This window comes from Battus philenor, unplaced genomic scaffold (genome assembly GCF_028537555.1).
Source record: "Battus philenor isolate CCGP_79_NKW_IND1 unplaced genomic scaffold, ilBatPhil1.0.hap1 SCAF_10, whole genome shotgun sequence".
In the NCBI taxonomy this organism is placed as follows: Eukaryota; Metazoa; Arthropoda; class Insecta; order Lepidoptera; family Papilionidae; genus Battus; species Battus philenor.
In genome coordinates, this window is record NW_027181662.1 from 11,987,829 (window position 1) to 12,009,395 (window position 21,567).

The window sequence follows — 21,567 nt, forward strand, 5'->3', positions numbered from 1 at the left end:
TTTTGTCCAGACAGAAATATATGTTCCGAATACTCGCGATGATTTCATTAGATGATAGTACCTATATATAGTTCATACAACTTGTGATTTTCTTCGTAATTGTACCAGCTATCTGCGAACATTTGTCGATTCTACTAGCTTGTACCCGCTGCCTCGGTGAGCAGTGACGCGAGCACGATTGACAAAACGCACATGGGTTATTCGAGAACCCTACATGATGTTTGTCTACCGCCTTCATCCTGCTGCTCACATACCTCAGGAGTTGACTAGTTCTTGCGCGCATACTATGTAGCTGGATCATACAGACTCTTCAATAAGGGGGGACAGATTGAAAAAGTCTACTGTTGGAATATTTCAAATATTTTTGTCCTTACTTGTTGATACATTGGTTCAAAATCGGTTTCATAGAAGCTACTGAATCCGCTGTACCGTGTCTTGGGTATGTGTGTGACGTCATTGAAGGGATAGACTTGCGCTTACAACAAAACCTGTACACTTTAATAAATTTGTTTTGAAACAAACTTCGATGCAAAGATTCACGACTGAATAAAATGTCTCACAACAGGATGCGGTTAGGCTATTTCCTAACAACCACAATTTATAGGCGTCATCCGTTAATTGTTTCATTGAGACGCATTATGCTATAGGAACACTGATTTTTACATATGCGTTTTAATATGAGTAACCGAACAAAACAAGTTATGTGTCATCGTTTAGGCAAACGTGATCTTAAAGATGGGTTTACATGCGTCTATTCTTTTGAAATGTTAATATTTTGCAGTTTAGGTATTTATTTCTAAATTTTTTATTATCATTTTTCCTGTCGCTCAAATCTCTTTTTCCTTGTTTTTCTGATGTAATTGCCATCATTTAACGGTCGTGGTATCGAAACATAGAGTAGTCCCCACCCTCTTCTCCTTTGGTTGCCGAAGTATAGCGGAATCCCCTGAACGTATTTGAAATAAAAAAAAGAACTGCGCTCGTCAAATCAAATGTGTAGCTCATAGGCCAACGAAATGGTTTAGAGCCTTTACACCTATATCTAATCATCCCGTATAAAGTTATCACTTTTTTTTCTACTGAAATACGTCTGGCCAATAATTTCCTGCAGTAAAATGTTTGTAGGGACATAAAGTAAGCAATATTTGATTTTAATACGTAATGATCCAAATTTAAAAAGCATTGGTTGTTACTATATTACATTAACGTTTTTATTATTTCTGAAATAATTTGATTTTTGTATAAGGTGTCCCATATATTGATTGACAGCAAATGAGCTGTATATTCACTCCTTTAAAGTTATTGCACCTATAACCAATCACTTTGTATAAAATAAATATATGAAAACATATCATAATGATTTTCGTATAGTAATCAAGTATTGTTTGGTTTTTCCGACATTTGACTTATTAGCTTTCTGTAGTAATTGAAATAACTGTTTTAATATTTATTGGATGATTTAATTTCAATCATCTTTCCAGGTCCCCTCCATCAACGCCGATAACTTTCACGTTCGATGAGAGTCTAGTGGAAGACACGAGTGGCAAGTTGCAGCCGAACCAGCTCACCGTGGACAATTTGACGGTGGAGTGGCTGAAGGAGAAGCTCACTGAGCTGGAGTCCACGCTGCAGGACAACAGGGAGAAGCAGACAGCGCTGCACGGACCCGAGATCATTGGGAACGGAGTCTGCAAGAACAACAACAGTGGCATGAGCAACGGCGTTAATGGTATTGACAGGTAAGACAATGATTATCAAGTCAGTCGATAGCTGATTAACTTTGCACTATTCACTTCTTAACATTGCAATAGGAAAGTCTTATCACCATACTTTTTTTAATTTTTATTCATATTTTCATAAAGCACTACTATATATTTTTAGTAAATTAACGTACGTCTCAACAATAATTTTAAAATTGTTATGCCGCAAATGCCGCAGCTGCTGTTATCGATAAGTACAGTTTTTTTTTTTAAATCGATTGTTTGTGTACGCTCAAAGTCGAAAACATTTTACGGTTCAATTCCTAGTGCATTGATTGATACAAGAAATTGTCATTATAATGAGAAAGAGAACTGATCACCGTAAATTTGTCGCTGAGTACATTAATACAATAAATGAGTTTAGGTTACTTGTGGACACATTGTGGGAGTGGGTCTAGAATAAAATTGATGGCAATTGAAGGGGACGTATGTTTGATTTGAGAACTTAAACTTCAATATTAAATTCAAGAATACAAATTAGATCTTGAAACTAAATAGCAGTCCGCGTGTCTATCAGCTACGGTGTGAGTTTCATATTATGACAATGTTGACTAGATTGGGGGTATTTTTTTTATTAATTTACCCATCACAATTGTATATTGGTGTAAAATTTAGCTATTTGTACTGTTTAAACTGAAGCCCATACTGTACCCAAATCAAAATAACTCTTCGTTAATGTATGTTAAATTATTACTAGTAAGTGATTAATGCAATCTAGGTAGAAATAAAGAATTCATACACTGTTTAGCGCGACAAGAATTTAATTAAATTGAAATTTAATGATTTCGTGTGAAGAAGTTAAGACGAATGCTTAGGAAACTTGATATTATCCAGGCACTCGCCGCCGCCTATACCAGTAACTTCATCGGAGCCGACGAAACTTCTCGAACTGCGGGTAGCGGAGCGCAAGTGTGCGCGTCAGGCAGAGCTGATCCGAACCGCGCTGGTGGAGCTGGGCTGCGAGGAGGCGCCCAGCGGTTGCCCCGATCTGTCTGCAGAGACCGTCGGGGGTGACAGTCTTGATGGAAGTTCACCAGACCATCAGGTACGTACGCAGAGTCCTATACGAAATAGTAAGCTAGGTGTCAAGATTTTGAATTATTAGCGATTGTAGTATGCATTTATTTGAGACTCAAAGACGAACGCGTACGTGGTGTAACGCTGCAGTTTCATTACGAAGTCTGTTGTCGAAAGTTTTACGTTTTAATTTTATTGAACAAATTTATTTATATTAAGTTTTACGTTGATCGTCTCTAAATTTTATTATAAATGTTAATATCATAGTCCATATGTTGTCATATTCTGTAATGAATTAACTTCATATAAAATGATAACAAATTATCAGGATCGCTCATCGCTGGGCTCTAAGGCGTCGGTGGACGCGTTGCGGTTGCATCTTCATTCGATAATACCGCCAAGGCCTTTCTTCAAAATATTCACGAGGCCATTTAGACGCAAGTCCGTGCCTTCCAGCCCCGCGCTACCACCCAAAACATACCGCAGTAGCAGTGAGGGGCCCGCCGAAACGGTAACCATTATACGGACCCTCCGCACCAAACGGATCCGGGTTCTGAAGAAACGCTTGCGGAAACGCGTTGATGTTTATGTGCATTGTCGTGTGCAGGGGAATAGCTCTCTCAGGAAGAGAAAGAAGCGTTGTAGTTGCCCTAACAGCGTGGTGAGTGACACTAACGTCGCACTAATGCATGAGCTTACGAGGACACCGCTCCTGACCAATGAGAACGTCGCACCGGACTAATTTTAGCCACGTGCATCCTACCAGCGCGCGAACTTCGCGCCGGAATAAGCTTTCGTTTCAATTTAAAATAGCACCGGACAGCTCTTTACACACAATATTCAAAATCAAGGTGAATCTCGTAGACGTTCGCTCGCTGACGTGACAACGCCGTCGCGGAGCTACTATTGTCTGTGGTCTCCTGTAAATTGTTTTAAGGTGATTTGTTTTGCGAGTTTTCAAACAATCCGATCTAATAATGGATCCGTTCTCGATGTATATAACTCAAGCCGATCTGTTACCACCAGTTATTATTCCTCGAAGAAAGAAACGTTTGAAGCAGCTTCAGCTAGAGCTTGAGAAGGAGGCCGTATGTTGTAGTGTTTCGTGTGTGTGCGTGTATTTGTCTATTGTACAGTCGTATGCATGATATAATAACTGTTAGCTTTAACTTGTTTGAAAATGTGTGCGTGGTAAACATTGATCTGTACTAATGTACCTTATTATTGCACGTATAATTTGAATAAAACATTAGTGAAATATTTAACTATTCGGTTGCACACGTTTCGAGTATTCAAATATAGTCACCGCCTACTTCCAGCGTATTTATCCTTATCCACGCACGTGGTATGCTCGGAATATTGTTGAATTGTGAGTCACATCTTGTTGCCCATAGCGGTCGAAATAAATAAAAAGTTTTACTGCATTCCGCTTCAAAATAAAAACATCGCGTTGGTTATACCAAAGTGAGATGAGTCTGTAATACATGTCAGGAGTTTTAAAGTGTCGATGCTAATATATTTTCCCAAACAATAAAATGATTTAAAGGAGTTAATGAGATTTCTAGGTTTTTATTAAAATTTTGGAGTAATATATTTACTAGCATAATTCAATATGAGATTAACGAAGTAAACAAAATTGCTCTTCCTTTCTTTCACTCATTCTTATAAACTTCCATATATTTAGAATGTAAAAAGCGGGATATCTATTTATTCATTTAATTAAACACGTCGACTGCAAAACCTGATATACCTTTATACAGTTATTGTTTATAGGTGTAAAAGATTAAAGGGTTGAAATATATAGATCATTTGTCAACAAGAAGCTTTTTAATTTTTACATTTTTTTTATTAGAATGACAGGCCTATTAATTCTATGTAAAATTCTTTAGCAACGGACAATATTTTTTAATTTAGTGTTGAGCTAGGTTAACATCACTTAACATAAATGAGTAAGCATCAATTTATTTAGCCAGTTGTGGTTATATAATTGAAGATGAGAGATATCGAGCGGTTTAGTATTGTTTTCTGTTTGCTAGCATAGTTATGGCTAGGCCTGTGTACGCCTTTAATAGAAAAACATATTTATTTTCATACTTTGATAAATTAAACTATTGTAAAGTTATGTATTATTGTTGACGTGTTCATTCGAAACACATAAATAAAAAATAGTGCGTGTTACAGGTGAGCGTGAGCGAAGCGGAGCGGTCGCTGGTGGAGCAGGAGTGGTTCCACGGGGTGCTACCGCGCGAGGAGGTAGTGCGGCTCCTGCGAGCTGACGGGGATTACCTGGTGCGGGAGACGACGCGTAACCACGCGCGCCAGCTAGTGCTCTCCGTCTGCTGGGGCCAGCACAAGCACTTCATCGTGCAGACCACCCCGGAGGTCAGTGCCTTTAAATATTTAAACTTTAATAGCAGCAAGTTTCTTTATTCTGATTGAAAATAAGTAAACCTCAGGCTTGGTTTTTATCTGGACTACGCTACTGCCATACAAGTTTCGGCAGAGGTCTCAGCGTGGTTCATAACATTCTACCGCCTAGCTCTTGGTTCACTTATGCGGGCGCTAGATTATTAATTATTATTTAATATATTATTTTCAGGGACACTACCGTTTCGAAGGCGCTGCGTTTCCATCCGTGGCCGAGCTGATAGCGTGGCAGCGTGCCAGCGGAGTCCCTGTCACCGCTCGTTCCGGAGCCCTACTGCGGAGAGCAGTCCCGCGCGAGACCTGGGAACTCAACAACGACCATGTCCAACTGCTCGATAAGATTGGACGGGTGAGAACACTTCTACTTTTAATAACCAAAACCAGCATGTAGCCTGCCCATACAATGCTTGAACATTTAGAACTTACGCAATTGTGTCTTATTGGATTGAGTTTTAATCCTTAACACACGAGTGGCCTCTCACTCGTCACTGTAATTCGCTCTATATGGTTGGACTATAAGATTTTAAAAAGGTACCTTAGTATTGATGATATCTTACTATCATCATCATTGAATGACAAATATTCTTGGGGATGATCGGCTCCGTTTACATCGGTTAACGAGATATAATTGTTTAGTTCCGCTTCTTGGTGCATGATTTCCTTCTAAATACGGTGGTAGTGTATATATAAATTTTTATATAGTTCTATCCCCACTATTGGACATAGCCTCCCTCATGTATGCCCAATAGGACTGCTTCGATGCCACCTGCATCCAGGTCTCTTAATGTGTGGAACTACTTCATAACACAAATAAGACGTAGATACATTGTTTTATGATTTTATTCAGCGGTTCTGACATAAGTTTAGACTTCGTAATTAAGTCAAAAGCATCAGAAGAATTTATTTAATATTATTTTGTGTAATATGATAAATAAATAAATATATAATGAACTAAGCTCTAGTGAAGACGAATATTGTTTTGGTACGGTATGTTTAAACTGGACTTATTCATGCGATGAAAAGATGGACGTAATAATTAACGTGGTTAAAACCATTGAACGACAGAATTGCGGATTTTATTTTTAAGGAGTATACGATCCAAATGTCTTTCCTCGATTTGTACATTTTTTTCACTTTGCAGTAAACTTGATACAAACGAGCAGATTTTTTGACGATTATTTTTTCAAAATTCGAATTAGATAGCGGTTAAAAAACTAATACTAAGTTTTATAAATAGTGATTAGTTATAGGTGGAAAAGCTTTAAAAGGGTGAATGTGTAGATCATAACTCTGCAAAAAGCATTGAAGTTTTTATAGTTATTTACGATCGCGCTGTCTAAAGCGATCACACTGAAATATGTTAAATATGTTATATTTATTTTCTCTATTAGAATGCGGCAAGCCAATGCCTTCTGGCAACACAGTCTGCAGAGACAAAGAATATATAATAATTAATTATAAAATATAGTAATCCGAAATTTGAAATCGCTTTCTACTTATAATATTATCGTTAAGTTATTTATATTTGAAAAGGCTATACCATAGATTAATTATGTAAATGAGTTATGTATCCACCTATTTAATGTTTTTACACTTTTAACCAATCAACTTGTATGACTGAGATAGGTGTAAATAAATCTTTAACCTTGCAGGGTAACTTCGGTGATGTATACAAAGCCAGACTGAAGACCACAGGGCAAGAGGTGGCCGTAAAAACATGTCGTGTGGCGCTCCCCGAGGAACAAAAGCGCACGTTCTTGCAGGAGGGTCGTATACTAAAACAATACCAGCATCCAAATATAGTGCGTCTCATCGGCATCGCAGTGCAAAAGCAACCCATCATGATCGTCATGGAACTAGTTCCAGGTATTAAATTCATTGATCATTATCATAATTTCTGCCGTAGAATGTTCACTGCTACGGCAATAAGCCTCCTTTATAGTTTTCCTATGAAACAGGTTGAAAGTACTTTGCATCCATATAGCGTTTTCTGCCCTTCTCAGTATTTCTCTTCACTCCAGAACCATTACGCCCCAGCGGTTGTCTATTCTATTTTACGTATGAGCATGTTTAAAAAAAATTATTGTAATATTTGCGGTTTTTTTACAAAGGTAGGTAGTGTAAGTTATATGCTTTTTTTCTTTTGATGTACTACTATTAAATATTTAAGGAATACATTACAAAAAGGTCTATAAAAAGTATGATATAAAATGCATATGTATATTCGCTATTGACAATAGGCACCAATAGCTCTGGTGGTACTCAATTTCCTAGTTTTAATGCTCTGTACACCTCGTTGTCGCGGTTTAGTAAGGCGGCGACTGAACGATCGAACGTCTCGCGGCATACCTAAGGCGCAGTGGTTACACTATACCTATTCTCATTAAACAATAAGATTGTCAAGGACAAAAGTTTATCCTTACTGTGATCTGATCGACCGTCAGAAGAATGCAACTTTAAGAACGTCGTTATTAAAATTGATCTTGTGCTTCATATCAATGTAAATAATTCTTGAAAATTGTTTTTGTACAAAGGGTAGTTCCAACCCGCGTAAAAATAAACTCAAAACTTTTGCTAAAATGAACAAACATTAGGTAAAATCTTGTACATGTACAAGGCTATGCAAAATCTTTCTAATTTTTTTATCAATGAAGGTGTAGTTTTTAAGCTATTTTTTTACTATTTTTTAAAGGAATATTTTGGTGTAGAAATAGTTGAGTGTATTCTCTTCGGTGTAAATCTTGCAGGTGGGTCGCTGCTGACATTCCTCCGTACGCGTGCATCTGCACTGGGCGCACGCTCGCTGCTCGCCATGTGCCGCGACGCAGCCGCCGGCATGCGCTACCTGGAGTCCAAAAACTGCATCCACCGCGACCTGGCCGCGCGCAACTGTCTCGTCGCCGACGACCACACCGTCAAAATCTCAGACTTCGGCATGTCACGAGAAGAGGAGGAGTATATCGTCTCCGGCGGCATGAAGCAAATACCTATCAAGTGGACGGCGCCCGAGGCGCTTAACTTTGGTGCGACATTTTACATTATACTAGTCGTAGCAGTAGGCTTAACTAGAATCCTTAAAACGAAATTCAAAACAAGTATCGAATTCAAATCCTTAAATCCGCCCAAGTAGCCAACAGCTTGGCGGTTTCACATTCCAGTTCCATTATAATGACTGCCTGACTCTAGGATTTCGAAGAGCCCTCGAGCTAGGTTACTAAATAATTTGGCCTTAGCGCCCTGCCACCTCACAACTGCGAAAACTGTATGACACTAAGACAAAAAGTGATCTTACACGAAACAACGATAATTATACAGTTATTATACCTAAAATAGACTCGTCACTTGGACCGACGGCATTATGACGGCCCTGGGAAGTCACTTGATGTGGGCAAGCGCAAGATCGGTTATGGTGGCAATCATTGCGAGAGAGCATATACTTTGCAGGGGGCGTCTATTGGCTGACATGAAGGAATACTAGTTTTTAAGATGACAAAAAATTCTGGACATGTTTTATTATACTTAAAAGTTTAGTAAATTTGTATTTTTCTAAAGAACGTTCTCTTACGGTTGGAATTTTGTAAAATCCATTTTAAGCTTACTTACTACTACACAGTGAAAGACCCAAATTTATAAATATACAATATTTTAATCTGCACAAAATGTTATGGAATACGCTTATTTACAGGACTTAAGTCATTGGTTTTTTGAACAAAACTAGTGTTTTTTAAAAAGATAATATAATAATAGCAATCAAATATATATGTTTAAATTAATTTACCCGAATGTTTGCAGGCAAATACACGTCGCTGTGTGACGTATGGAGCTACGGCGTGCTGATGTGGGAGATATTCTCAAAGGGTGACACCCCGTACGCCGGCATGAGCAACTCGCGCGCAAGAGAAAAAATTGATGCGGGTATGTCATTAATACGTCTCTTTTTCTTTAATTAAAAAAACTCTGTTCCTTATATGGAAGCATTCTCCTTTAACTTAAATTTCTTAATACCAAAGAGAAGTACCTTTATTTTTCATAAATAGTGTTTTCATGTGCAAACCTTCAAAAATTCTGCCAATGTTAATATGTCATGTATGTCGCAAGAAATGTATTTTTAAAGGTAATGTCCAGTCAACTATTACCATAAGAATTAATTTTATTAACCGTTTTACAATAAAACAAAATAAAATTTTATGTAATATATGACAGTTTTATCTTCTCAGTGTATTAAAGAAAAGCATCAACAGAAAACCTTTTTAAATTTTTATCATAGCAACATAATAAGTTTTTAAATTACATTTATTAATTATTACTGAATTTTGTTTATTAATTAAAATTGTCGAGCGAAAATATTTACGTTTTGATAAGAATTTTTTTAAATTTGGAAATGAAGTGTTGCATTATTTTTTAAAAATTTTAAAGGTTATCGCATGCCGGCACCGGAAGGCTGTTCCGAAGACGTATACGCACTGATGTTGCGATGCTGGGAGTACGAAGCAGAGAAACGGCCTCATTTCCATCAGGTATACACAATCATCGACAGCATATACAATAGGTAACAGCAGGCGACGTGTCATGGTACCATTACCTGTCTTACGCATTGCAGGTCAGATTTATGTCGTAGTAAATCGTGATTACATTGTTTTTGTGTAAATAATTCGCGTTACCGTGTATTGACAATATGAAATTTGAGAATATTATATACGTAATTACCCAATTGAATGTTATGTGTAACGTACGTGCCTAATGATATTATGTATATGTTAGATTAGTTATGTTAAGAATTATATTCGACGATAGAATTTTTTAACGGATTAAACATCGATTTTTGTAAATTAAACTGTTAACAAAAGTTTTGTATTAACACAGTTTACGAGTGAATTTATCAGTATTTTTAAGTTGTTTATATAAAGAGCAAAGGTTCTGGCCTCCACTACCGAATTTATTATTCATTAATTTGCAGTTTTAAGACGCATACAACTCTGTAGCAATTGTAATCTTCTACAAATGAATGTAATGTATTTTGTCCATTTGATTAAAATAGAATAATTACTTCAATGAAAAAAAACGTGTACAAATTAAGAGAAACTTATTATATGATTAGATTTTAGTAATCTCCATCAATGTTTATTTCAGAGCATCTTTTGTTAGGTTAATAGGTTTATGTTTTAAGCTATTAATTAGTGATTGGTGGTTTTATGTATCATGTATAACTTTCACTTAAGTAATAAATTGATCTCGAGTGATTGCAGCACTTGACCATTTTAGTAAATTTTTTTAAGTATTTGGTAAAAGGTTATATTTTTGTATTATGTATAAAAATGTCATATTTGATCGACAATGTAAGGCCGAATCGATTTCAAAGTATGCATTGTTCTTTATTTCTTTTTATATCAGTTGAAAATATTAATATTTGTGTATCATTTTTATTCTAGTAACATGTTAGAATATTTTCACGAACCCAAGAGCTTCCGTGTATGACGTTAATTTAAGTATAAATATATTTTTAGTTTATTTTAATATTTAGATGAATTTAATGTGGTATGTCGTGATTTAACGTGCTTCCATTGTATTAATTGTTTTTACACCGCAATATATAACGGTATTAATAATAAATTTATATTCGTCTTGCCTAGTTAGTACACATTATATTGAAAATGTATTTTTCTCTAAATGAAATTGTATAACTTAAGTGAGATAGTCGCTATAGTTTTTGAGTGTTTTATTATTTTAGTGATTACTATGTGAATGTAAATATTTTCATACATTGATATTAAATAAAAGTGCCAGATAATGTGGTTTTGAATGCTTTGAGATTTTATTTGAACAGCTAACCTTTTTCATCTTATGAAAAAAATACTCATTGGCACAACTTTAAAAATTAGACGCGTGTAAACTCATCTTTACCTTTATAATTGGTTACACCCATTACAACCATCTTTCCCTTTCATTTATTTACCAAAGTTCAGTTGAGTGCTAAGCGTGGGCAATTTTATATCCGGCGAATAAGAATAAACGTTTTGAAAATTAATAAAAAAACGTCTAAACATAATATACACTTTTATTTCAACACAAGAGTTATTTACAGATACAGTTTAATTAACTCGTCGCTCACAGCAGAGGGAGTCAAGATGCCCAGATCAGTAAAGAGCAACGTTATGTACGCTGGAGGAGTGTAATCCACGAGAGGATGTTCTTTAGAGAGGTCCTTACCACTTTTGAGGACACTGGATAAGTATTTAAACTCGTTAGGGAGGTCTTGTTGGTTAAGAGGATATATCCTCGAGAACTTGAAGCTTTCGGCCAGGACGTGGACAGGTTTTTTGAGTTCTAACGCAGACATCGCCAAGCTGTATGTGCCGATCTGGGAAAATATTAAAATTAAAAAAGTTATAAACATATTTTATAATTTTAATGTTTTCATTAGATACATAACCAGGAAATGACCACTTATTTCATTACTTTTTCTAAGTTTCCTAATGCTTTATTGAAGATTCTTATGGGATAAAAATTACAATTCCATAACAGTCTACATTTAAAATATTAATAAATAGGTCTTAAAAATCCATGTTTTAAACTTGGCTCCTTGTACACACATGTCGCCTATTCCTGTATTTGAAAAGCGTGAATATTTATTGACGCATCAGAATATACAACTTATAATACTGTGTGTCAAAAAGCATTGCAGTAAAAACTGGGGTATTAAATCTCAATAACTTTTTGAATTAATTGTTCCTATCTAGCACAAGGCAACATGTCAGGTCAGCCAGCCTCGAATGAAATGTAGAATAAAAAAAATATCTAACACATCAAGAAACATTTTTAGTGATCAAAGTTAATTGTATAACGCATAGTCACATGAAGTCAAAAAAATTGGTTAGTCACTAAAGTTAAAATTTTAATATCAAAACGAACTTTTTCAAACTCTAAAAGACATGTTAGAAAGAATTAATAAGTCATAAAATACTAATGGTTACCTTATTAATGATGCCCCCACTTTCTGTGACGCCTTCCGCACCTAGCATCACGATGTCCATCTGTTCCATGATGTAACCAACGGCCGCGTCCAGGATCAACGTGGCGTCTACTCCACCGGCCAACAGCTGCTTATGCATGAGAATTCTGAAATTTAGAAATCAAATTCATATCCTCGTCATCATCATGACAGCCAAGACGCCCACTACAAGGCCTCCCACAAAGACCACCACAATGACTGGCGCATCGACTTCTCGTGACCTTGGCTATATCGTCGGTCTACCTAGTGGGCGGTCTACCCACGCTGCTTCTACTGGCTATCAATTCAAATACAAAAATTCTCTATTCTCATACAATGGATTACATCTCTTATTGAATCTACCACCAGTTCGGATAATAAATGTCTCTGGCCAGGCAAGAAATGCCGAAAGAAAACACAGCAGATCTTCATCTTTTTTAAAGAATGTAAAGTACATATTTATTAACATTAAAATACGCAGGAGATGAATACATCATTCCCAAGGTGTGCTCTCTCTATGAAGTCATTTAAGGTACCCTTAACAAAACAAATTCTTTGACATTTTTTTAAAATCTTGTAATATTATTATAAATAAATGATGATAAAATATTAAAATTACAAATTTTATGTAGCGTTAAAACTTAATATTTATAAAGAACAACAGGTTAAGGTTTTAAACTGTTACATCCTAGGCCTTTGAGTTAAGATAGCAACATTGATGTTTTGTTTTTAAAAATGGGTGTAAATATTTGTAATCTGTGGTATTAACATGACAGAGTAAATAACAAATAATACTCTATAATAAACATTTCATGACGGGAGAATTATTAACATAATTAATAAGGGATGCCTGCCCCTATTTGGTATAATATCCCAATACATTCCATTATTTTACCGATTATATTACAATATGACTTTTATGATAATTTCGATAAACATAACATAGAGATACATGGCGTAGATGATAAATTAAGTAGGACAAATGCTTTATACTTTAAAGTTTTGAAGTAACTCACCCACTGTTGTCTGGACCTGACATGGTAACATAAACATGAAATCTTTTATTAGCCTTAGCTGCTTCCAACATGGCTTGCAGAACTACTCTTGATCTGGAATGTGTCAGTATTTTCTGTGAATAAGATTATATAATTTAATGTACTATCTTGTCTGCGGTTTGTGTAGGTCCCCTACTAGGTGGATAGACGACATAGTTAAAGTCGAAAAGTCGCCAGACACTGGAGCGTAATGCCGATCATCGTGGCGATCTTTGGAACAGGCCCGTGCCTTGCTATCGGCTGATAAGATGATGATCAACTTGTACAAACTTTATATCATCAATAATCAATGAGAAGAAATAAACTTCACAATTGAATTTATTTCTTCATCTCCTTCATAAGAAAACTATTTCTTAATTAATTATGTTTAGTTAAAGAGATGGTTTTAGAGAATCAGAAGTTATAAAATTTTATAGCTTCCTGAATGAGATTTTATCTATGAGTAGCAGTTTCATGTAGTTTCATTATAATATTTATGAATTTGACAAAAGTATAAAATATATAAAAATTGTTGGTTGTAGGTGTAAACACTTGAAAGGCATGAATCATGAAGCTTGAATGCTGTCTTCTGTTAATTATAAATGAACTGAAAACGATAATAATAACAATAAATAAACAGATAGTTCAAGAAACTTTTTTTTTTTAATATTATGACTAACTGTGTTAAATAAGAAAGGACCAATATCTAGCCACCTCCGCACATGCATATGCATACATAAATTCTTATTCAAGTTTTGTAATGTTGTTATATAAAAAACATTGGACCTATTTATTTACCTTATACAAATTATTTATACTTACACAGCCATCACTGATGAAGGGTAATGCTTGTTTAGCAACTTTTCCCCTTGCTTCAAGCAATGTCTCCAAAAATATCTGCCCCCTTTGTAACATGATTTGCTCACATTCTTCAAATGACTAAAAATAATATATATTTGATAAAATAGATTTGGATGCATATTTATCTGATTTAGTAAAGACATACAGAGTGATAGGTTATAGGTGTAAAAGTTGAGTATCTGGCTCATTTCCCGGATATTAATGTGTGATACACTATCCAAAAATCAATGGTGTCAGAAATTATAAAAAATGTGATGGTAATTTGATAAATGTTTTTAACATTTCATTAAATTATTTATAGTAAATATATAACTAAAAATAATTATTGTTTACTATAAGTTCTTGGACACTAAAGCCAGAAGTTACTGGCCTATTGAATTCCTGTATAAAAATACATTAATAGAACATATTTCAGAGTGATCTTCATACACTTTACACTGGATGATTAGAAATAGTTTAAAGCTTATTATAATAAATCACCTTATGTGTAATAAAATTATTTGGATGCTTGGTATCTTAAGTTGAAAATATACAAAGACAAAAAATATTTTTTTACATTTGGTTTGGAAAGTACCAATAATTCACATTTTGTGCATTAATTATATAGGATTGCAACTGTTTACAAACAAGTTTACAGAAGATAGGCAGCATCATCCCCTGTGTACCATGATACCGCAGTGCAATCGCCAACCCACTTGCCAATTTTTTAGCCTTTTAGTTTACTTGGTGGTATTGTTTTAGTCCTGATGAAAATTTGTAAACATTATAACTTTACATTATAATAGCCATGTATAAGAAGTATAATATTGAATATTATTTCTCAACATTCCTAATATTAAAAAAGATGATCATAAGTGCATATTAACCTAAACCAATATAGGTGCATATTAAAAAAAACACCTTGTATTAGTGCAATAAAAGAACTTTTGTATAGAAAAAAATTATAAAGTAAATTAATACTTATCCAAAAGAGATGATACACTATACATGCTTATTTGTTGGTAGGTTTAGTTTGTTGAATCTTACTCCAAAAAAATAGATTTATAATAACTTATTTATTAGTAAGTAAAGGAGGTTGCATCCATAATTTCATAGCTAATATAAATTTAGAAAAATATGCATCTGAATATTGGACCTCATATTATGACGGGTAGATGTTATACACTGATTAAAGATCCATTACATACCTTAACATCAAGCTTAGCGAAAGTGATGAACCTCATAAACAATTCACATCCAGAGGATATAGCAGCCACTGGTTGGTCACAGTGGCGCATTGCATCTACAGCCAGTTGCAGGTTCAGATCTAACTCTCTAACAGTTGCCACTAAAATTAATAATAAATGATGACAATTATTGTGAAAAGGTGAAAGTTCTTAAACCTTTAGAAACAGTAATCTTTATTTTTTAAGCTTTCAAATTTTAAATTATGTAAGATTCTTTTTTTTTGTTATCTTTAACTGTACTCTTTTGCTGGACGAAGTAGCCCTTTTTACTTTTGTAAGTGAAAGGGACAGAGGGCGGCTGTTGGGCAACACATTGTAAATAAACTTGAAGAAGTGTTAACTGACTTTTATTTGTTTTGCACATAACAATTTATATATTTACTTTTTTGTTTACATTGTCTTAATGGTTAACAAATTCTGGCATCCAAATCGGCCGATCGTTGTCTAAGAAATACACACAATTGCAAATTAAAGAAGAATTGCTAAACTAAAACTTTAATACAGATATGTTCAAAATTATTCTAATCCATACATATCATAGCCATAGCTAATAATAGCAATCAACATAAGAGCGAATGAACGCTTTTATACTAAGCCAACAACATATGTAAACGGACTTTTTGCCACCGTGTAAACGCTTCCTATGTTCATTACTAATGAGATAAGTATAGGCGATCACTGTACAGACCCTTATAGTTTTCAATGACGGTAAGTAGTGTTCTTATCGCGGCTACTCCAGCAGATACATCTTCTTCTTCTCTAAGAATTTTGAGAAAAATTTCTTGAACCTCTGTAATTGTAGTACAACGAGTTTACATGACCATATTGACTTTTATTTTACTGTTCTATAATAAACTACCTTTTTTATAAATTTACCTTCTTTGAGCATGATTTCAGTTATATTTATAATGTGTGTCATAAATAAACAGATTTTGTTAAAAAATTTCAATAAATTGAATTTGTTTACCACTTTAAAAGTAACCTACATATATTAACCTGTTTCTAAATTCAACTGACAGTGACATGTTTTTATTGACGTTGACGTTCATAGACCTTTTGAAAAAGGATTGTAAAATTGATATTTTTATAAGATTATTAAGACGATTATATAAGGTTGACCTCTTTGGAAAATACATTTAAGTAATAAATAAATTTTAATTTTTGCGAGGTACCAAAGTGAAGACGTGAAGCTACGAATATTAAATATTGCTTTGATTGGGATAATATCATGTTGTATTTTTATTGTGATTATAAAAACCATTGTATGTATACAGGCGTATAGACATACCAAATATTTAGTGAATAATTGAATTAAAATCTACGATATCAATTATCTAGACAATAATATTAAAATGATAATTTTTATTTTTCGCAATATAGTATTTTTGCTATTTCATTGCAGTAAATCATAAATATAGCAAAAAATATAACCTATAAACCAATATAAATATAGTAAAAGGTTACTAGCTTCTGTTGTACGTTTATGGAATTTACTAAGTTTCAAATTTAAGTAATTTCTTACACCTATTAAAACGTATTATCTGTAATGCGCCATCTAGTTAAAATTTTATAGGACTAGGATTTAAGGCCTCGAAATATTACTCCACATTAATTTTCATTTAAAATTAGCGGTAATATAGATATTTAAATTCGTACATTGCGTTATTTAAATGGAAGTGACGCAAAAATGCCGCTAGTCGTTAGGGAAAGTCATGGTCAACTGCAACAGCTGAGGTTTACCTACCGTAGCAAAGGTTGTTGATTATAGTCTTACTTGTACTCGAATGGCTAAGACGCGTTCTTTACTTCTTATCTTTACTGTAATTGTTCGCGTACTAGTTAGAAATAGTGGCCAATAATTAATAACAAACATCAACAGACATGGGGAATTCCGCATCGCTTAAAGTTAGCGATCAAAGGAAGTGGCAGTAAGTTTATTATCCTATGATTACAACACAATATGAACAAAATAGAGCGTTATAAAAATTTCACAATATTTATATTAATTTTGTACAAATTGAATTTTAAAGAAAGAAATATGATATCACAACTATATACAATACATATACATATCCCTAATATATATAATACATACAATACTGTATACAATAAACGACTAAGTCTATTATTTGAATAAAACATTTGTCTAAAATTAGTGATTATTTATCTTCTAAAAGTGTTAAATTTATTATATACATAATTTGGAAATTTTTATGAGCTTTTGCATTAACTTTTGTTTCTATGCAATAAAACGAAGCATGTAATGTTTATTATGCGCCAAGTAGCGGCTGTTAAGTTTAATTCTCAGCTAAGACAATGAATAAATAGTATAATATTATTTCCTAGTATTCGTATAAAAAGTTTTTCAAAATACGATTGCCAAGGTTTTACAACTGTTTCACCGATTCTTGCTTGTAACTAATAAGAATAAAAAAATCCTATCAAGTTGTACTTGACTTTTAAAAAATTTTGTAAAACATTGCTGGTATATTTATGACGGGAAATGTTAAAAGAATTTCCTTTCGAGAAACAATGTACGTTTTACCATAACAAATGAATAACCGCTGCTTATTTTTGAAGGTGGAGCAATTGAGTCGCACACTGCATAGATAGACCACATATCAAATATTAGATATGCAAACGTAACATTTTTTGGTGTTATTGTGTGAGGAATCCGATTAATATATATTATATATTATACATAATCATATGGCTAATATTAAAATTACTTTCTGAAAACGTGTGGACAGATAATTTTTCTGTCAATACTTATAAAAAAAACTTTTTTGCCTAAACAACGAGGTTACATTTTGGCCATATTTTTATATTGCCCAAAGAAAAAAAAATATGGCCTTGAATGTTTATAAAATTTGACATAATGTGAAATGAATTTGACATTTGTTAAAAAGATATATTGTATAAAGAATATTGTTTTTTCAAGTTCTGCTTAATGTAGAAACGATGATTATCTACGGCATTGCTTTGTTTTTAGGAAACTTAAAATGTTTTCAATTTGTTACCCATTACTACATAGTTACCTAGATAATGGTCCGGATAGATTGTAATCATTTTATCTAACTAAAGTTTCACTTTGATGTGATTATCTTTTTAACACGGTAAAAACCAAGGCACGCCTTTTTGCACGTTGACTCAATAATGACTCAATGGTACAATTAGGCGTACATGTTTATTGAGCCGTGGTCAACAAAAGGCATTCTACAGAAAGAAAACGTTATTTTTATTATTATAGTGTAATAGTTGCTATAACTATATATTTAAGAAATTGTATCAATTCATCTTACAACTGAGCCGTTTATTTTGAAAGTAACGTAAGTCACTTTGTTTTTAAGTCGGGATATTTTAAGAAAATAAAAAAAATGTGCAATTGTATCTAGTGCTGCCATTAACTCGATTTTTTTGAAAAAGTGACTTAAGCCACTTTCAAAATAAATGGCTCAGTTATTAGTTATTAATATCGTGTCAACCCTTCCGGGTGATAGATATCTATAATTAATAATATTCATTCCAAAAAAATTATGTATATCCTAACAGCGAACTTTTAAGCGGGTGTTGATGATTTATATAGCAATCCATTTATCAATTACCAGTAATTGAATATTTGGTTTGATTTTAGCGAGTCGAAATATCTTTTGTCGGAAATAGTATAGGTAATATGCCGGGTACTATAGTGTTTTTTACGATTTTTTTTGGCATACTAACTTTTTTATTATGCAAACATTTCCTTAGCATTTTTCTGGTCGTGTTAACGAAAACTTATCTTATTGGTGCTATAACTTATGACGATGAGATTTATGATAAGATTCTCTTAGATTTTCTCATAGCAACGGTTCCCCCCGGTACCCTACTAAGACTAGCTTGGCTGGATTGACTTATTTCGAAACAGTTGGACCCCATTTTCTGGTCATGTTAACTCATTCAGTTTACATCTGCTTTTAAACATTGACAGAAGTAATTTTAGTTGAATTTGTTAAGAGGTATTCACTACGAAGTTAGATTTTTCGCATCACTGCTATTAAAGCTTCGATGTGTTACGAAATACGAAAACAGTACCGTTTCGGAGGCAAGATGAAATAAATTGTATCTGACCGAGATTATATGTGTATTGCTTTCTCTGTGACTAGCAAAATGTTTCGTTTTCTCCGGAACGAATGAGGAGAGTTCTTCATGATTATTTGGTTGTTCATGCTTGCTTGTTTGTGCCTTGTATACAGGTGATTAGTAATAGTTGTAAAAACTTTGAAGGGGTGAATGTACAGGTCATTTACTGCCCTTTAATATAATCTCAAAAATCAATGCTTTCGGAAATAATAAAAGACGCAATAAAAAATAATAAGAAAAACCGTTTTCACAATTCTTATTACTACACATTAAAATTAATTATTAATAGTAAATAATGGCTCTGGAGACTTCGAAATGCCAGAAGTTACTGGCCTGCCATATTTCAATAGGAATAAATTAATGTAACTTATTTTAGAGTGATAACTTTATACAAAGTGATTGAAAATAGTTGTAAAAGCTATAAAGCTTTTTGCTCCCTATATCCAATCATCTCGTATATAATTTTCGTCTGGGCTTACACTTATATTAGTTTTTTATGTACAGTTATTGTACTCTTATAAAATATAAAAATTTAAGAAAAAAAACTATTAAAAATCTTACAATAATTCTATTTCATTGTCCAAGTAGCAGGAAATCGGAATAATGGTTTAATGTTGTTAGCAATGGTGTGAGATTAGCTTGTCTCGTGTTGTTATTAGCCAAGGTTGAAATACGTCGAATTGGTTATATTTTGCTCTACACGAAATTAAGGAAATTATTAAAATATATTGGTCGACCCAATCTTATCACGATAATGAATGTCGATCTTATCTTAACAATCTGTACAAGAAACGAAGAAATAAAATTTAATAGATATAAATAAAGCAAGTCAATGTTATAAATAATGGTATTATATTTTAGAAAACAGAACATGTCTGTCAATAATGTTCAATGCTATCAAAAGATATTGTTACCTATAAACAGGAAAAGTATGGTTTAGTTAAACTAGTTTTTACTGCGTCTTTCCATTGAATATATTGTAAACGTTTAATTTAAATATAATATAAAACGTAGTTTTGTGTATATTAAAAAATAGACGCTATATTAAAAACATTAATTAGTAATCTGCAGCGACTACATGGTGTGAACGTAATTGAGATGGTCCGGTATTTTTAATTTAAAATTATTTTAAATAAGCGAATTGTGCGATTGTATAAGTTAAATAGTCACGAGTAAAATAGTCAAATTTACAGTATATTTATTTAATGTATTATTAATATTTATATTTGTGTAAAGTAAAATGATGATGGAATCGTGAAAGAAATTTAAATTTAGAAAATTCTTTACCGTTTTCTTCTCTTCTCTTTATCATTTACATATTTTTAATATATAGTCGATTACGTACGCTGGTAAAAGATTTGTTCGACATACTGATGCGTAGTCTCTCGCTTCGGGCTTCGTTGGCAAGCTTAGTCGTTCAAAATGCGATTTCTCCACGAAACAGAATGAGAGTGATGCAAATCCGTAGACAAGCGAAAGTAACCGTCATAATCCAACGGATTGGCAAGTTGAAATGATAATAGACAGGTCACGTGCACAGAAAGGATAGCCGCTTCTGGGGAAAAGACCACGGACTGACAGGCGCAGCGTAGGATGTCCACCTACAAGCTGAACTGAAGACTTTATTAAGGTCGTTAGAAGAAGATGGATTCGGGCCTCTTACCGGTCATATTGCAAATCTATAGGTAAAGCCTGGACCGGACGCAATGGACGTCTTTTGTTTGAAAGGACGACGTTGATGATGATTGTATAAAACTATAAGTATATTTGTATGTATGTGTATTTATGTATATATAAGTATGTTTGTATACATGTTCGTGTGTATAGTAATATACATATTTGTATGTAAGTACACCCTAAGTGCCCTCTCCTTCATGTCTCTCATCTCTATCCAAAGGTTGTCTGGCAGAGATTGCCTCGAGCGATTAGACCGTCTCTTGTACCTCTATATAAATTGTTTCTTTATTTTAGTTATTATCTATGGTGTACGATAAAGTGTAAATAAATAAATAAAAAGATATTCAACAGTCAGTGCAATTTATACTCTAATTAGAATAACTAATGACTGCTGGGTTGATGACTAGATAAATGTATTGTATGCATTATTCACACTGTATGTACTGATGATCCTGTGT

The 21,567-nt window shown here is 33.6% G+C and overlaps 3 protein-coding genes across 7 annotated transcripts in view; 2 read left to right on the plus strand and 1 right to left on the minus strand.

The window, feature by feature from the left end:
• The window catches only part of FER (tyrosine-protein kinase Fer), a 67,540-nt gene extending 56,557 nt beyond the window's left edge, over nucleotides 1–10,983 (plus strand). For 2 of the 5 annotated variants that reach the window (XM_068768246.1, XM_068768252.1), the window contains exons 6-14: nucleotides 1,482–1,739; nucleotides 2,595–2,805; nucleotides 3,106–3,288; nucleotides 4,959–5,159; nucleotides 5,377–5,553; nucleotides 6,857–7,070; nucleotides 7,952–8,227; nucleotides 8,997–9,119; nucleotides 9,621–10,983. In XM_068768246.1, the coding sequence (XP_068624347.1) occupies nucleotides 1,482–1,739; nucleotides 2,595–2,805; nucleotides 3,106–3,288; nucleotides 4,959–5,159; nucleotides 5,377–5,553; nucleotides 6,857–7,070; nucleotides 7,952–8,227; nucleotides 8,997–9,119; nucleotides 9,621–9,757 (1,780 nt within the window). In that variant the 3' untranslated portion in view covers nucleotides 9,758–10,983. Of the gene's footprint in view, nucleotides 1–1,481; nucleotides 1,740–2,594; nucleotides 2,806–3,105; nucleotides 3,289–3,742; nucleotides 3,866–4,958; nucleotides 5,160–5,376; nucleotides 5,554–6,856; nucleotides 7,071–7,951; nucleotides 8,228–8,996; nucleotides 9,120–9,620 lie in introns of those variants that run through there. The other 3 variants (XM_068768258.1, XM_068768263.1, XM_068768266.1) reach the window with 2 other exon arrangements.
• A 258-nt stretch (nucleotides 10,984–11,241) lies between these two features.
• On the minus strand, nucleotides 11,242–16,314 carry eIF2Balpha (eukaryotic translation initiation factor 2B subunit alpha). Its single transcript, XM_068768490.1, has 7 exons — nucleotides 16,190–16,314; nucleotides 16,002–16,103; nucleotides 15,275–15,414; nucleotides 14,049–14,165; nucleotides 13,209–13,321; nucleotides 12,176–12,320; nucleotides 11,242–11,562 (listed from the first exon to the last, which is right to left on the minus strand). The coding sequence occupies exons 1-7, from the start codon at nucleotides 16,230–16,232 to the stop codon at nucleotides 11,281–11,283; spliced, it is 942 nt and encodes a 313-aa protein (XP_068624591.1). The 5' UTR covers nucleotides 16,233–16,314; the 3' UTR covers nucleotides 11,242–11,280.
• Nucleotides 16,315–17,063: 749 nt separating this feature from the next.
• Nucleotides 17,064–21,567, plus strand: part of Men (Malic enzyme) — a 45,118-nt gene continuing 40,614 nt past the window's right edge. Inside the window, exon 1 of the mRNA XM_068766002.1 lies at nucleotides 17,064–17,241. Within this exon, the coding sequence (XP_068622103.1) occupies nucleotides 17,195–17,241 (47 nt within the window). The 5' untranslated portion in view covers nucleotides 17,064–17,194. The remainder of the gene's footprint in view (nucleotides 17,242–21,567) is intronic.